This window comes from Capsella rubella, unplaced genomic scaffold (assembly GCF_000375325.1).
Source record: "Capsella rubella cultivar Monte Gargano unplaced genomic scaffold, Caprub1_0 scaffold_7, whole genome shotgun sequence".
Taxonomy (NCBI): Eukaryota; Viridiplantae; Streptophyta; class Magnoliopsida; order Brassicales; family Brassicaceae; genus Capsella; species Capsella rubella.
In genome coordinates this window covers 16,187,261-16,204,048 of record NW_006238917.1, presented here as the reverse complement: position 1 = coordinate 16,204,048, position 16,788 = coordinate 16,187,261, and the positions used below count along the sequence as shown (strand labels likewise).

Sequence of the window (16,788 nt, the reverse complement as noted above, 5' to 3'; positions counted from 1 at the left end):
CCAAAAATCACTAACAAATATATTTTTGTCAAAACCTTAAACTAAAGATGAGATTCTTTTAAAATTTTGTTAAAGAAAAATCCCAAAAAATAAAATGTTGAAAGAAAAGAAAAGAAATTAGAAATAACATCATGAATGGTCAATATACAAAACAGTTGAAAGCACACATGTGAATCCACAAAATCCCAACCCAAAAACCAAATTCTCCAATCAATCAATAACTCTCTCACAAAGGACGTATCTTCACTTTACCTACCAAAAACCCAAAAAATCCAAAACAAAACCTTGAATTTTTTACATCATAACCAATCAACAATAATGATACTACTACAACATGACCAAGTCCATCGCTAGTATTAGTTCTTCTAAACAATAAAATCTCCCTCCCAAAAATCTCTCTTTTACTGTTTCCTCAAATCTCTCTCTCTCTCTCTCTCTCTCAATCCCACAAAAATCTCATCTTTAAGGTTTCAAGAACACTCATGGGTCTTCGTCTTCTTCAAGAAAAATTCAACTTTTGTCACTTCCACTCTGAAAAATCCAATCTTTAAATGGAGATTCAACGACCAGTCATCAACCTCATGGTTCTTCACTCTCAACACGATAAAAGCGACAACCTTTCCCGACGAGAATCTCTCCCCGGCAAACCCAAATGGAGAATCTCTTTATCCCGCTCCTCTTCATCTTCTTCGTCAAACAACAACTCTCCGACCAAACCAGAGATCCCATCAGAGTTTCTCTGTCCGATCTCAGGTTCTTTAATGGCTGATCCAATCATTGTCTCTTCTGGTCACTCCTACGAAAGAGCTTGTGTCATCGCTTCTAAAAACCTAGGCTTTACTCCAAACCCACCTCCAGATTTCTCCACCGTGATACCAAATCTCGCCTTGAAATCCGCAATTCTCAGCTGGTGTGAACGACGGTGTTTCCCACCGCCGAAGCCGCTCGACTCCGCCGCCGCTGAGAAGCTTATACTCACGTTAATGGAGAAAACACAAAGAAGAAAAGTCTCTGTTTCAGAGAAAGAGCTTATCCAAGCAATTAGAGATAAACCATCAGCGAGACTTAACCACGCCGCGACGGAGCTTGACCGGAGACCTAATTACTTCAATTCAAGCTCCGACGAGTCAATAGCTTCGTCGAGCCGTACACTACAGTTAGCAACCAAACCAAGTTGCTTCTCTTCACCTTCATCAGGAGAAATCGATTCTTTAGAACCAAACCTAACACCTGAAGAAGAAGCTTTACTCATAAAGCTAAAGAGTAATCGAATCTCAGAGATTGAAGAAGCTTTGGTTTCGATTCGACGCGTTACAAGAATCGACGAAGGTTCAAGAATCAGTTTATGTACGACGAGAATCATCTCCGCGCTTAAGTCACTGATCGTTTCGAGATACACGACGGTTCAGGTGAATGTCACGGCGGTTCTTGTAAACTTGTCTTTGGAGAAATCTAATAAAGTTAAGATCGTACGGTCAGGAATCGTTCCGCCGTTGATCGACGTTTTGAAATGCGGCTCCGTCGAAGCTCAGGAGCATTGCGCCGGAGTTGTTTTCAGTTTAGCTCTTGAAGACGAGAACAAGACGGCGATTGGTGTTCTCGGAGGTTTAGAACCGTTGCTTCATCTGATCCGAGTTGGTACTGAGTTGACTCGGCATGACTCGGCGTTGGCTCTGTATCATCTCTCTCTAGTGCAGAGCAACAGAGGGAAGCTTGTTAAGCTCGGAGCTGTACAGATACTTTTGAACATGGTGAGTTTAGGACAGATGATTGGTCGTGTTTTGTTGATTCTTTGTAACATGGCTTCGTGTCCGGTGAGTAGACCAGCTTTGCTTGACTCGGGAGGTGTTGAATGTATGGTTGGGGTATTGAGAGGAGCTAGAGAGGTCAATGAGTCGACTCGGGAGAGCTGTGTTGCGGTTTTGTATGGACTGAGTCACGATGGTGGTTTGAGGTTTAAAGGGTTGGCTATGGCGGCGAATGCGGTGGAGGAGTTGGTGAAAGTGGAGAGGAGTGGGAGAGAGAGAGCTAAGCAGAAGGCGAGAAGAGTTTTGGAAGTGATGAGAGCTAAAATGGAAGATGATGAGTCGCCGGAGAATGAGGAGGTTGATTGGGAAGAGTTGCTTAATTCCGGTGATGTTAGTCTGAGCCGGTATCGACTCGGTGGTGAGAAATCGTGTGTTAACTCGGCCGAGTTTTGACGTGTCCTTTTTTTTAACTCGTAATTTCTTTGCTTTTCTAAAAAAAAAGATTAATTGTGGATTTTTTAATAATTTAATTTCTAAATAATAGGGTTTGGGGTTGTAATTAGTTGGAAATGAGATTTTTTTTTTCCTTTCGTGTAAGTTATTATTTTCTGGCAATTTGGGTGGCTTTTCTTTTTGTTAATCCCATCCCATCCTCTCTTTTTCGCATTATCTTTTGCTTTTTTTATTATTTGTTTTTGGAAAAAGGAATAATGAAAAAAAAGTTGTAAAGGGACTAAGGGAGGACGACTTTTAATTCCTTAAGAGATGGAATTGATTCTCTCATTGAAAACAAATATAAGTTGGATTTAATCTTCAATTGAATTTGATCTCTCCAATTATATATTTTCATTACATTTAAATTGTAATTTTAATTTTGGAGGGAAATAATCCAGATAGACAATAATTTCAAATAAATTAATTTTTAAACATTGTATTTTTGTTCTTCTAAGATCTCACTGAAAACTTAATTTAATTGCTATTGATTCCATTTATTTTCCGTTTAAGAACTTTAAATTACTTGGGTGACTCAAATAAGTGAATTGGGGGCAGTTGATAAATACAAAAGACATGGGGTAATTTTGTATATATGTAAAGATATGGGTCAGATTTATCAAAGACAGTGGGGAGAGTTCTACTTGCTGTTTCACATATATCAAAAATATGGGGCAGATTTATCAATACTAGGAAATAACAGGCAGATTTGTAAACACCAAACGGTAATGATGACAAAACAACTAATTACATTATTTGAATTTTTAACCATAGTATTAACACATGAGCTTAGATCAATCTCCCCCGAATCTCAAACTCTTCCTCTAATAAACGCACAAACAATTAAATAAATTAACAAAAATAAAACAAAATCTCACAATTCGTAAAAACCAATGAAGAGGAATCTCCAAAACTTCTCAGTTGATCGCATCACATCTTCGCCGGATCTCTCCTTGCCGTCCGGTCAAAACGCCGAAACGACTCAGCTTCTGCATAGCTCCAGCAAAGTCTTTAAAGAATCGATCTTGGTCTCTCGCGTATAGCTCAACGAAAGGTCGGGTTCTCGGGTCAGAGAATAACCCGTGATCCGACTCCAGTAACCCGAGACCTTTCGGAATATTCTGGAAATACATATTGTCGAATTTGTTCGGTGTCATAACGTCGTTGAAGACGGAGAGCGTAGGGTCATTTTTGTAATTCGCACAAGCTTTTCTTAAAGCAACCGCGAATCTCGGGTTATACCCGGTGCTGTTGTTCGGGTTAACCCGGTTTGTGAACTCTTTACAATGTGAGAATCCGATGGTGTGAGCACCGCTCAAAGCGACCATCTCTTGAACGGAGAAGCCTTTAGAGCTGAACTGATCGATGAGCTTTGAGATCTGCATCGACGGAAGCGGGAGGAGATCGGAGACGAGAGACGATTTCGACGTTCGCGAATCGCGGCGGCCGAGGGGGATTTCGTAGTAAGGTCCACCGACGGTGACGAGGAGATCGCGGACCGCGACGGCGATGATATCGGAGCAGGATACTGTGTTGGGACAGGCGAGTTCGAGAGCGGTTTTAGCGCGGATCACGACGTCGAATCCGTCGCCGGGGAGAGATAGATTGATCGATGAATCGCGTTCGGCGGTGTTGAAAGCTGTGGAGGAAACGAGGACGGAGGCGTCGCAGCCGTTGGGGAAACAGTCGTGGAAGAAGAGGCGGAGAGCTGCGGCGGCGGTTGTTGGAGTTGAGATCTGTTTGTTTGTGATGGTTTCACGGACTATGTCGAGGAACTTAGGGCAAGATTTGGAGTAGAAATCGAAGGTGAGGTGAGATTCGGCGGCAGAGGTTAGTAGTGGGGAAGATAGTAAGCAGAGGATGGTGATGATGGTGAGATTCTTAAGCTGAGAGTGTTTCACCATTGTTGAATGAGATTGAGAACTCTTGAAGCTTGAGAGTGAGAGTGAGAGAGGCGGTGAGATTAAATGGATGAAGAAGAGTGTGCGAGTGAAGAGCACGCGCTTTTGGTACAGTACCACCACCAATCACGTGAAAAGACGATCCGGTTATTTCGAATTTTACCCCGGTTTATTGTTTATGTTTTCTTAAACCGGTTAATTGTATCCAATCCAGGCTTGTATTGGTTTTCAATTTACAAGAGAGACTTCTTCGAAAGTAGTACCATCGTCTTTGTAATTAACCTGCTGAAGAAGCGTTCACTGATTCCAAGCCATTGATGTAGATACCAACATGGTTATCATTAATGTCACCAAATGCTCTGCTCTTCAATCTATCAAGCTCAACTGCTACAATGTGATTGGAGAAATCTCCATTGTTTGATATTGAGATATTAAAGAGCCCTTAGATACTGTGAAGGCAGACTATTAGGTAAACTAGACCACATATACGGGTTTAGATTACAAGCAATGGCAAAATGCAGGCAGTTTAGCAAATCTCAACCTGATGATAATTCAAAATGTCACCAATTCTTTCTATATATCTCCGGTGGGCATAATCTTCAATAGCTTGACAAGATCATATGACTTGAAATCTCTTCCAAAGCACAGAGCCAAGTCCAAAGCTAATTTCCCATCCTGAAAAGACAACAAGAAACCAAAACAAGATTAACTATCCATATGGTCTCAGTATTTTTGTTTTCTACTCATGTTTTTGCCATCAACACCTTTGTTCGTCTTGTTTTATCAGCACCATTGGTCAACAGGATCTTTGTAATGTCTCTATTCCGGCTTTGTACAGCGATGTGTAAAGGAGTCCATCCTTCCTGTAAAACGAAGAATGTTTCATCAGATATTAAAAGAAATGTATCGACTTCAGAAAATTCTAATGGCTTTAGATATGCTTTTTTTTGTGGCTACTGACATTATCTGCAACATTGACATCTACATTGTACTTGATCAGTAGTTTTACAGTCTGCAAGGCTCCAACTTGAACTGCATAATGAATCGGAGCTGCACCGTCCTGAATGTTTGAAGATTCAGGTGAGGTTATAAAGTTTGAACCTTTTTCAAGTGGGTATAAAAGTAAATGGAACCAGAGAAGTTCTCACCCGATCTTGAAGATGTGGATTCGCTCCTTTTCTCAAAAGATGACTAATCACTGCTTCTTTTTTACCAATGATTGCTTTATGAAGAGCGGTTTGGTTATCCTGTTTTACTAGATTCAATCAGTGACATGATAAAGAACAGAAACCAGATTTGGCGACAACACGACTTGTTTCAAAGCAAACCTTGTCAACATCATCAATGTCTAGTCCATTTTCAATGAGGTTATCCATTAATTGAATCTGCATTGACAGAGCAAGTGTCTGAAGTGGCTTCCAACTCTTCTGCAAATTCGATATCAACAGAACAAGTATATAAACCATGTGAATCGAAACCGAAGCAGTTGATCATTAGATTGATATGAGTATGACTGTCAAATACAACAATGAAGATTAAAATCACTTGAGAGAACTTACTGTTGATATCATCTTGAGATTTGGTTTATCATTTTGCTGCAGAATTGCTCTCTCCTCAGGTTCAAGAAGTTGTTCAACCTCTGCAAAATACTCAAACCCATGTAAACAATGATACACATACACACACAAAAATACGAACTTTGAAACTATTCAAGTTGTTTATACTAAGATTATACAAACATAAAGATTCAATTTTTATAAGAGACTTATAATTGAAAGAAGAAGAAGAACCTCTTGCAAGCTCTTCCGCGTAGTTGTCTGTAGCAGTAAGCTTCTGGGCTCTCGAGTCATCTTCCCAATCACTCTCGTAATCTAAATCGTTGCCAACACCATCTTCGTCTTCTTCTTCTTCGTTATCACTGTCGCTACCATCATCTGGGTCTTCCCAGAATTCATGTTTGGATTGCACGGAAGGTGTTCGACGATTTGTCTCAGTGAAACTACGACTTCTGGCCGTCGATTGTCTCTTGACGGAGCTTCCTCGGATACTCGTTGAACAACAATACACGAGTCTCGATTTGTAAACAAAAGAATCAGAGATGGGTAATCGTGAAGGTAGCCAAGTTTGTGGAGAGATGATGGATAAAACCGAAGAGACCATTGTGATTTAAAAGCTGTTGTGCCTTTTCCTTCAATTTGGCATATCTTTCTTTGAAAGTGTTCGCTGGTTAGAAAGCTCTTACAGTAAAACTAAAACGGTTGCAAAAACAAAAACAAAACCCACTTTAACTAATACTAGATACCATTTTTTTTTTGTATATATAATTTTTGAAAAATAATTTTTATTTAATCCCTTTTTATAAATACTCTTCTTTTCTATCTATTTTTAAAAATACATTTTTTCAAATATGAAAAATTATAAATTTTTATATGGTTGATAAGGTACATCAAGATCATCATTATTACTATAAGACTAAATCCAAATATTTATAAGGTTTTAAAAGGTTCTAAACGGCATTTATAAGGTTTTTATAAGATTTTTAAAACGTTTACAAATTTTTTGTAAGGTTTTTAAATGATTTTTAAAAGTTTTTTAAAAGGTATTTATACGGTATTTATGAAGTATATATGTAAATTCACACATATAAAGATAATTTGTATCTATAAATATAAGATTACACATATATTTTTGGTAGATTTCAAATTTTATAGTGACTTTTTGATAAAATTAAAAAGAGAGGTATTTTTAAAAAGTGGCATTGGAAAATGGGTATTTTTGAAATTCTATATAATCATAATGTAATCACTAAATACAGTAAAACCTCTATAAATTAATACTCGATAAATTAATAATCTCTATAAATTAATAAATTTCTCCGGTCCCAAATTGGAACCAGCGTAATTTTAGAAACATTTCGATAAAATAATAAGATAATAATTTTTTTGAAAATCTTTTGTAAATATATGGTCCCATCAATATTATAAATTAATAATTAGGTAAAATTTTCAAAATATATGTATATATAGACACATTCTTTTTTTTAGAGTTTATTTCTAATATTTTACTATATAAAAAATTGTTAGAATTCTCTTTCAAAACATAATAATTATTATTTTCTTTGTTAATGATTATATAAAATACTAATTATCATGACTAAATCTTCTTTTTAAATATTTTTTTGAAAACACTTTCCAAATTAAGAAAATCTCTCTATAAATTAATAATTAATAATTTATTAATTTATCGATAAATTAAAACCTCTATAAATTAATAGATTTTCATGGTCCCAAAATTATTAATTTATAGAAGTTTTACTGTATGTCTAAAATTTAAAATAATAAATTTTTGTTTATATAAATAATTTTCACTTATTTTATATATTTATCCGACGGGATTAACAAATTTTCTATTTTTGTATTTAAATATATAAACAAATATGGATATTTAAAAAATATAACTATTTTAGATATTTATTTTTTATAATAGAATTGAAAGTTTATTATTATTATATTGAAATATACTAAAAAAATTGACATGTGGAACATCTTATTTTTACTCCTTCTGTTCCATTATCTAGAATTTCTTAGACTTTTTTCTTTGTACCATTTTATAAAACATTTCTAAAGTTTCTATCCATTTTTTATATTAATTAAATAATTTTTTTACTAATTAAATTATGCAGTAATTTTTTTATTGGTTGAATTTTATTAAATGATACAATATATATAGTTTCTAATAATCTGTGTGCTTTTAACCAAAATCTCTTATATAATAGGACTGAGGGAGTACTTGATACGTGTCGATGTGAGTTAGAAAAATATTAAAAACTAAATATATTATAACCATATAGTAATAATCGTATATTTGCTAAAAACTTTAATCTTTGTGCTTTTAACCAAAAGCTCTTATATAAATAAAACTCAATTTTATTTTATTTTGGCGTTAAGCTTTATTCTTATTTAAAATCGTAATACAACTGTTTTATTAGATATCTTCTTAACTAATTTAATCTATCCAGTCAAATTCTTTATGCTTATAAACTGGGTTTTGAACAAATGAACCCTCTTCTTTCTCTAAATAAATCCCATCTTCTCTTGCACTCCAATCCCATAGACCTCCGGTGTCTAAATTACTGAAAACCTTGAATGCTGTAAATTTCTGATAGTGTTTATAGTTTGGCCCTTGTTTTAAAGTACACATATAACGAGTTGTATGAAAAAAATTAACCCCAAAATAAAATGTATAATTTTGTCCCATTGATATTATTTTTGGACCAATTACGTCGTCTTTGGAATAACACCTCATCCAAAGAAGTTTCTTTGATTTAAGTTGGTTTGCGATTCTGATTCCAGCGCCAGATACAATATGATGAAGCATGCAAAGACTCAAAACAAATAAAAAAACTGAGAGATTTTTCATTTCTTTTTTCTTGAGTAGATGTTTTGGTGTGTTAAACTTTGTTTTTGTGTTGCTCGTATTTATATACACACATTTGTATAATTATAGTTAGCAAATGATTTCTTTCTAAGTTTCAACATATATGATTAATGTTGAATGACATAATATCTTCCCATAGTTACCTTTGAAGATATCTTATGATAATTATACCTTTATTAATATTTTAACAGCAATTTTTGAGAAAAAACCTTTGGGTTTAAACTTATTTACAATGACATGTCATTAGTATTAATTATTTATTTAAAAATATAGAAATAATTAAATTTAACAAAATTCTTAAAATATCTCCATACTAAATACAAAATATTATTTTCTTATTTTTCAATTTATTTCTCTCAAATATTTGTCCAATATCTTTATACAATCTTATTTATTTTTAGTTTATTTTATTACATGTAACATATGTCAATAAAAATACAAAAATTTTTTTGCATGTGTTCCAATATGCATTTTTGAAAATAAATGTATATTACAAATTATGTTTCTGCATATGTTTAACGTCCCATATCGGGTAGACAATGTTTTTGACCTTGCTATATAGTTTAAACTTTACACCAGGTTTAACTGAAGTGTTATTGACCTTGCTATAATTTTAAACATGGATTTAATTTTTCAACGATTATATGACAAGAAATGTTGTAATATGTTTCTAATGGATTGTACGATGGGACGGGTTGCAAGACGGGACAAGTTTGAATTGATATTAATAATATATATATCATTAATCTCATACTTCAATATGAATAAAAATCTTTCTTTTACTATTTTTTAACAAAAACAATATAAGACATGTATAATCAAATTAATATAATATAGTCTTAATAATTATTAAATAAACTCCAACAAAATCTGTAAAAATTTAGAAAATATGAATTTATTTGTGCCGCGGTGCACCGCGGGTTAAAAGCTAGTTAAGTATATAAATATGTTAAAATTGAATTTGAAAAAGGAATAATTGAAGTTTTTTAGAAATTGATACCAATAACCTTTTTATGATACCTTCTTTTAAAAATACCCTATTTTTTTACCATTTTCATTTTTGCCCTCTCTTATATTTTAGTTGTCATTTTACCCCTATTTGAAAGAATATTCTTTCCCAAAGAAAGGAATATTCCATCCAAAAATTCCCCCCCCCCCCAAAAATTTCCCGCCAAAAACTTTCCCGCCAAAATTTTCCCGCCAAAAAAGTTTCCGAGAAAAATTTTCCCGCCAAAAAATTTTCCCGCCAAAAAAAATTCCGCAAAAGTTTTCCCGCAAAAAAAAATATTTTTTCAAAATTTTCCCGCCAAATTTTTTTAAAGGGTTTACAAGATTTTTTAAAGGGTCTTTTAGAGGGTTTACAAGGGTTTTTTAAGGGATTTACAAAAGTTTTTAAATGGTTTTTAAAAGATTTGTAATGGTTTTTAAAGTGTTTTAGAAGCCTACAAAGGTTTTTAAATGGTTTTTAAATGATTTACAATGGTTTTTAAAAGTTTTATAAGTTTATAACAGTTTTAAAAGGATTTACAAGGATTTTTAAAGGATTTTAAAAATTTACAAGAATTTTTAAAGGTTTTTTAAAAGGATTTACAAGTGTTTTTAAAAGGATTTAAAAGTGTATTTAAAGGCACATAAAGATTTAAAAATAGTTTTAAAGGATTTATAAGAAGTTTTAAAGGGTTTTAGAAGTTTACAAAGGTTTTTGAAGGGTTTACAAAAGTTTTTAATGGTATTACAAGTTCTTTAAAATGGTTTTTAAGGATTTAAAAGAGTTTTTAAAGGGTTTTAGAAGTTTACAAAAGTTTTTATTAAATGATTTATCACGGTTATAAGGGGTTTAAAGGGATTTACAAGTGTTTATAAATGTTATAAAATGATTTACAATGGATTTAAAAGGTTTACTCAAGTTTTGAAAGGTTTTGGATGACTTTTTAAAGATTTACAAGGGTTTTTAAATGATTTTTTAAAGGATTTATAAATATTTACAAGGTTTTTTGAAGGAATTGCGGAAACTTTTTTATCGGAAAATTTTTGGCAGGAAATATTTTTTGGCGGGAAAATTTTTTGTCGGAATTTTTTGGTAGGAAAATTTGGCGGGAAATTTTTAAGAAGGAATATTCTTCTTGTTGGAAAGAATATTCCTTTATTCATCATGAGTTATAATAAATGAGAGTAATTTAGTCATTTTGTACATTGAAGAAGGTAGTTTTGAAAATGGACACCTAGAGAGGGTATTTGTAGAAAAGGGTATCATAAAAAAGGTTAGTTGTGCAAATCTCCCAAGTTTTTTTGTTGTAATAAAAAAGGGATAATTTAAGTAAAGTAATTGTAGATAACAGGAAAATTAAATTGGAAGATCAAATGATCATCAATAATTAAATTCTCATACCAATTTTTTAAGACATATGATATCAACTGATCAAAGTAGAATTTAAAGTGTTGAGTTTTTAAATAATTTTGATGATTTTAGGGAAGTTCATTTAATTTTTGTAAAATCTTTTCAAATCTCATCTAAAACTATGGGATTTTTTATTCCTGTATTTTTAACGAAGAAAATTATTAAAAACTAATTTAAAACCATATAGTAATAATTGTATATTTGCTATAAAAAAAACATGATCTTTGTGCTTTTAACCAAAAGCTCTTATATAAATAAAACTAAATTTTACTTTATTTTAGCGTTAAGCTTTATTCTTCTTTAAAATCGTAATACAACTGTTTTATTTTATTAGATATCTTGTTAACTAATTTAATTTATCCAGTCAAATTCTTTATGCATATTAACTGGGTTTTGAGCAAATGAACCAAATTCTTTCTCTAAATAAATCCCATCTTCTCTGGCTCTCCAATCCCACATACCTCCGGTATCTAAAACCTTGAATGCTGTAAAATTCTGATAGTGTCTATAATTAGGCCCTTGTTTTAGAGTACACATAAAACGAGTTGTTTGAAAAACGTTAACCCCAAAATAAAATGTATAATTTTGTCCTATTGGTATTATTTTTGGACCAATTACGTCGTTTTTGGAATAACACCTCATCCAAAGAAGTTTATTCGATTTAAGTTGGTTTGCGATTCTGATTCCAGCGCCTGATACATGATGATGAAGCATGCAAAGACTCAAAACAAATAAAAAAACTGAGAGATTTTTCATTTTTTTTCTTTTTCTTTTTTCTTGAGTAGATGTTTTGGTGTTGCTCGTATTTATATACACACATTTGTATAAATATGGTTAGCAAAAAATAAGGGTATCAGAAAAAAGATGACAAAAAAAATGGTTAGCAAAAGATTTATTTCTATGTTTCAACATATATGATTAATGTTGAATGACATAATATCTTCCAATAGTTACCTTTGAAGATATCTCATGATAATCATATTTATATTAACATTTTAGCAGCAGTTTTTGAGAAAACCCTTTGGGTTTAAACTTATTTACAGTTGCATGCCATTTGTATTAATTATTTATTGAAAATTTTGAAATAATTAAATTTAACAAAATTCCTAAAATATTTCCATAATAAATAAATAAAATATTATTTTCTTATTTTTCATTTTATTTCACTCAAATATTTGTCCAATATCTTTATACAACTTTAAAAATATATATATATATATATATTTTGTTACATATAACAGCTGTCAATAAAAATAGAAAACTTTTTTTGCATATGTTGCAATTTTTTGTATATGTTACATATAACATATGTCAAATATCTGGTAGACAAAGTTTTTGACCTTGCTATATAGTTTAAACTCTACACCAAGTTTAAATTGAAGTATTATTGACATTGCTATAATTTTAAAATTTAGTTAAGTATATAAATATGTTACAATTGAATTTCAAAAAGGAATAATATAAAAAACTACCACTTTTAATAATTGTTTTATTCTATACCACATTCTTTAATAGAAAAAGACATATTTACCCTCTTTTCATTATCTTCTCATCTCTTCTCTCGATTATTTTTGCAAAAGCAACAAACACAAAGCCAGAAATTTAGAAAAAAATGAAGAACTTTGGTTTTGCTTTGTACGATTTCGTCGTGCCATGAAATCGTTTTGTCATTTTTTTTTCATTCTCATTTCATCCTTAGATCTAGGCCAACACCATCGCCGTCCGAATTGTTGTTTTCTAGAAGCTCTTCGACGAGGTTGCTACCATTTTTAAGCCACAAAGTCTACGGTATATATATTATGGTTTTTACTCTATGCCATGTAATAATTGTTGTCCACATTATTTATATATTGTTTTTAGTCTATATTATATATATTTTTATTGTGTACAACAATTATTGTGTCTATAATACGATAATTGTTTTCCACGATATAAGTAAACAATGGACAATATTAAAAACGTTTCTCCTTATGAAGAGCAAAATCGTCTCACTGAAAACACCACACAAAAGTGGTATTCGCCGAATCAATTCGAAAATGTGGTAGTCTGGTAGATAAGGTATGGGACCCACAACTTTGTGGTAGATAGTTTAAAATTCTCAACAAAAAATTCTACATTTTCAACATTTAAATTTTTGTGCTTATGGTATTTTTGAAAAAAAAACTTTTGTGGTATCTATACTATTAAAAGGGAAGCATTTTTTATAAGTGTAGCCAAACAGAATTTAAAAGAAAAATTATATTTTATGTAATTCTAAACCTATAACCAAACATAATTAATGACAGATTTTGAAATAAATAAATATGTTTTAAAATAAATAAAAAATCAAAACTAATAACTGACTAATATTTTTGGAAATCATAATAAATTTGTTACCATAAATTGTGGCATATTAAATTCGAAATAGTGTATTTGTAAACATATTTTAGATTTTCTTAATATATTTTACCTAATTTAAACTAATATATTTCAAAATATTATAATATTTTAATTTTTGAAACGTTTAAACTAAAATGATATTTATCTATATCTATCTATACTATTAAAAGGGAAACATTTTGAATAAAGTAAGCATATAGTATACAATTAAAAGGTGTAGAGCATATGCATTTAATTATAACAATAAACAAGAATAAGGATAGTTAAGGTAATTTTAAAAAAATCCATAATTTTAGGAAACATAATATTTGTTTTTAAAAAAAACAATGATCCCTAAAATCAAGTATCCTAAAAAATAGCTAAAAAAATCTTCAAATTAAGAAAATATTTATTATTACGAAAATATATGTATGAAAATTCCCATTAAATATTACGAAATATTGCTCATAAAATTTTCAAGTTTAATACATACTTATTATCTTATTTCAATAACTAATGTAAAATTCTAAATTATGGAGGAATCTTCTCAAATTGAATCCAACCACTTTTAATTCTTATTCTAAATTATAGAGGAATCTTATTTCAGATTTTATATTTTAATCGTTGATTGTATTTTAAATTATTTTATATGCAAAGAAGATTCACATTATTATAATTTTAATATGTGAAATACAAAAAGTTTTTGAAGTAGAATAAAGTTTTTAAAAAATGTATTAGATGAAATTTCTATAGTCCTATATACAAGCGCTGGAAAAAGTTCATTTAAAAAAATAAAAATAAAAACAGTATCCAAACTATTTCAAATAGAATACATAACAAGAACTTCGGATAACGAAACAGATTATATAATTTGGATACAAATAATTTCAATTTTAAAGCTATTTCTGATAATTATATATTTTCCCGGGTTAACGTCGGTTTTGTGGCTTATTTAAAGGCTTTCAAATTAAACAAAAAGCAATATATATATATATATCTAATATAAAATATTATAATCTTAAAACATATTAATATAAATAACATAATTATCAAAAAAATATTCTTGGTTAAAATTACTAATCATTAAGAATATTTAAAAACAAAACAAATTTTAATTTGGATAAATAAATCTAATTTGAAATTTTACTCATAATTTAAATTTGGATAAAAAAATTTAATTTCATACTTTTACTGATTATATATTTTACTGGTCAAACGTCGCGTTTACGGGTTATCTACAACTTTTTTTAAAGGAAAAAATATAACTATATGTTAATTTAATATATATTATTAAAATCTAAATTAATTTTTAATCATTGAAGCGAACAATATAAGTTTATCTTATATATTGGGATATGAAATAACGTGTATGGGAAGAAAACAGGTAATTCAGAAAATAAAAATCATTATCTAAACTGTTATTAGTAAAATACGCGACGAAAATATAGGGTAAAAGGAATTTGGGATAACGGGAACTCAAGTAGGACATATACGAACATACTATTTACTAATATGGACTATATGAAATAACATATATGGTAAGGTACGGGTAATTCAGTAAATAAAAATCATTATCTAAACTGTATTCCTAATAAAAGAGGGATCGAAAATTTAGCGTAATACATGAATTTATACAGAACATATGCAAAAATATCATTTACTAACGTGGAGAATGCGAAATGGATATATTGGTGAGTTAAACATATTTTAATCGGTTGCGAAGTATGAATAGCAGACGTGTTAACCCGCTTGAATTTTTATCATCCGGGTTAGGAATTTTTTTTTATTTTTAGTTGTTTTTATCCGGTCTAAAATAGACAACCACTTTTCTTTTACTACATAACTTTTTAATATAGTTGATTTTTCGGGTAACAGAACCAAATTTTATCGTTACTTTTGTTTAAACTAAATTGAAAACAACTCAAATACTGAACTGATACGAGTTTGGATTATGAATGTTAATAACATTCTTAAGAAATTTCTTTTACAAATATAACTCTACATATACATAATATATTGCAAACATGATAGCAAATTTAGTTTTTGAAATCAATCCCGCACGTACGTGCGGGTCCAAATCTAGTTTTTGTTAAAATAAAAACAAATTGTTGTATTTTTGAAAAAAAAAACTTGAAATATGATATCCAATAGTATTTCTATTTGTATTTTTAATATATAATCTTAATTTAATCAATTTGATACGTGTCGCACTCATGTGCATTAACAACTTTAAAAACTAAACTTTATTCTTAATTTAAATCGTAATACAACTATTTTTATAAAATATCTTGTAAACTATTCTAATATATCCAATCGTATTCTTTATGCATAAAAACTGGATTCTGAATGAATGGACCTTCTTCTTTCTTTAAATAAATCCCATTTTCTCTGGCTCTCTAATCCCATAGACCTCCTGTGTCTAAATTGCTGAAAACCTTGAATGCTGTAAAATTCTGATAATGTCTATAGTTAGGTCCTTGTTTTAAAGTACACATAAAACGAGTTGTCTGAAAAAAATTAACCCCAAAATAAAATGTATAATGTTGTCCTATCCCTATTATTTTTGGACCAATGACGTCGTTTTTGGAATAACACCTCATCCAAAGAAATTTCTGCCATTTTAATTCGTTTGCGATTCTGATTCCAGCGCCTGATACATGATGATGAAGTATGCAAATACTCAAAACAAATAAGAAAACTGAAAGATTTTTCATAGTTTTTTTTTTGTGAGTAAAGATGTTTGTATCTTTTGTTGTGTAATTAACATAGTTTTTGTGTTGCTCGTATTTATATGTACATACTTGTATAAATATCGTTAGCAAACGATTTGTTTCGATATTAGTTTCTAAGTTTAAACATATATGATTTATGTCGAATGACATAATATCTTTCCATAGTTACCTTTGAAGATATCTTATTATAATGGGGGTTTTGATTTTAAAGGATGTTTTCTTAAAAATTTGTCCTTTTAGGCTTTATGCGGTAAATTGTCAGTTATACCTAAATTACCCTTTTAAATAAATAAAATTAATTTTTAATTAATTTTTAAATTAAAACATATCAACAATTAAAGATTAATAAGATTTAAGGTTAAACAAAAGAGTTTTGGATGAAAGTATGTTGATTTTGATATTGAAAAAAATCATTCTGCAGTATATAGAATACATCTTCTGTATTCTAAATATTTTAGATTATGAATTCTGCACACTCTAAATGTTCTAAAAATTGTAGATTACAAATTCTTCGCATTGCACTTGTTCTGAAAATTTTAGAATATATATATCTTCTAAAAAAATTAGAACTCATGTTTGGTTGGTGTTCTACAAAATTTGGAATATGTATTCTACATGTTACTCTATATTCTACAAATTTTAGAATTTATTTTCTACACTTTACCCTATATTCTGCAAAAGGTAGAACATCAATTCTACTCTTTACTCTTTGTTCTTCATGT

At 30.2% G+C, this 16,788-nt stretch overlaps 6 protein-coding genes across 6 annotated transcripts; 1 reads left to right on the top strand and 5 right to left on the bottom strand.

The window, feature by feature from the left end:
* Positions 1 to 253: 253 nt before the first annotated feature.
* Positions 254 to 2,359, top strand: LOC17879978 (U-box domain-containing protein 40). The gene has a single exon (XM_006283410.2). The coding sequence runs from the start codon at positions 552 to 554 to the stop codon at positions 2,199 to 2,201; it is 1,650 nt and encodes a 549-aa protein (XP_006283472.1). The 5' UTR covers positions 254 to 551; the 3' UTR covers positions 2,202 to 2,359.
* A 568-nt stretch (positions 2,360 to 2,927) lies between these two features.
* On the bottom strand, positions 2,928 to 4,406 carry LOC17879661 (peroxidase 63). The gene has a single exon (XM_006282863.2). It carries the CDS (start codon positions 4,142 to 4,144, stop codon positions 3,158 to 3,160), a length of 987 nt encoding a protein of 328 aa, XP_006282925.1. The 5' UTR covers positions 4,145 to 4,406; the 3' UTR covers positions 2,928 to 3,157.
* A 182-nt stretch (positions 4,407 to 4,588) lies between these two features.
* Positions 4,589 to 6,398, bottom strand: LOC17880568 (ankyrin repeat domain-containing protein EMB506, chloroplastic). Its single transcript, XM_023779089.1, has 7 exons — positions 5,932 to 6,398; positions 5,701 to 5,780; positions 5,470 to 5,568; positions 5,290 to 5,388; positions 5,103 to 5,201; positions 4,906 to 5,004; positions 4,589 to 4,816 (listed from the first exon to the last, which is right to left on the bottom strand). Exons 1-7 carry the CDS (start codon positions 6,299 to 6,301, stop codon positions 4,715 to 4,717), a joined length of 948 nt encoding a protein of 315 aa, XP_023634857.1. The 5' UTR covers positions 6,302 to 6,398; the 3' UTR covers positions 4,589 to 4,714.
* Positions 6,399 to 8,086: 1,688 nt separating this feature from the next.
* On the bottom strand, positions 8,087 to 8,560 carry LOC17878248 (S-protein homolog 17). The gene has a single exon (XM_006286021.2). It carries the CDS (start codon positions 8,558 to 8,560, stop codon positions 8,147 to 8,149), a length of 414 nt encoding a protein of 137 aa, XP_006286083.2. The 3' UTR covers positions 8,087 to 8,146.
* A 2,704-nt stretch (positions 8,561 to 11,264) lies between these two features.
* Positions 11,265 to 11,817, bottom strand: LOC17878613 (S-protein homolog 16). The gene has a single exon (XM_006282822.2). It carries the CDS (start codon positions 11,730 to 11,732, stop codon positions 11,328 to 11,330), a length of 405 nt encoding a protein of 134 aa, XP_006282884.2. The 5' UTR covers positions 11,733 to 11,817; the 3' UTR covers positions 11,265 to 11,327.
* A 3,913-nt stretch (positions 11,818 to 15,730) lies between these two features.
* LOC17878255 (S-protein homolog 16) lies at positions 15,731 to 16,048 on the bottom strand. The gene has a single exon (XM_006285591.2). The coding sequence runs from the start codon at positions 16,046 to 16,048 to the stop codon at positions 15,731 to 15,733; it is 318 nt and encodes a 105-aa protein (XP_006285653.2).
* Between the last annotated feature and the right edge of the window lie 740 nt (positions 16,049 to 16,788).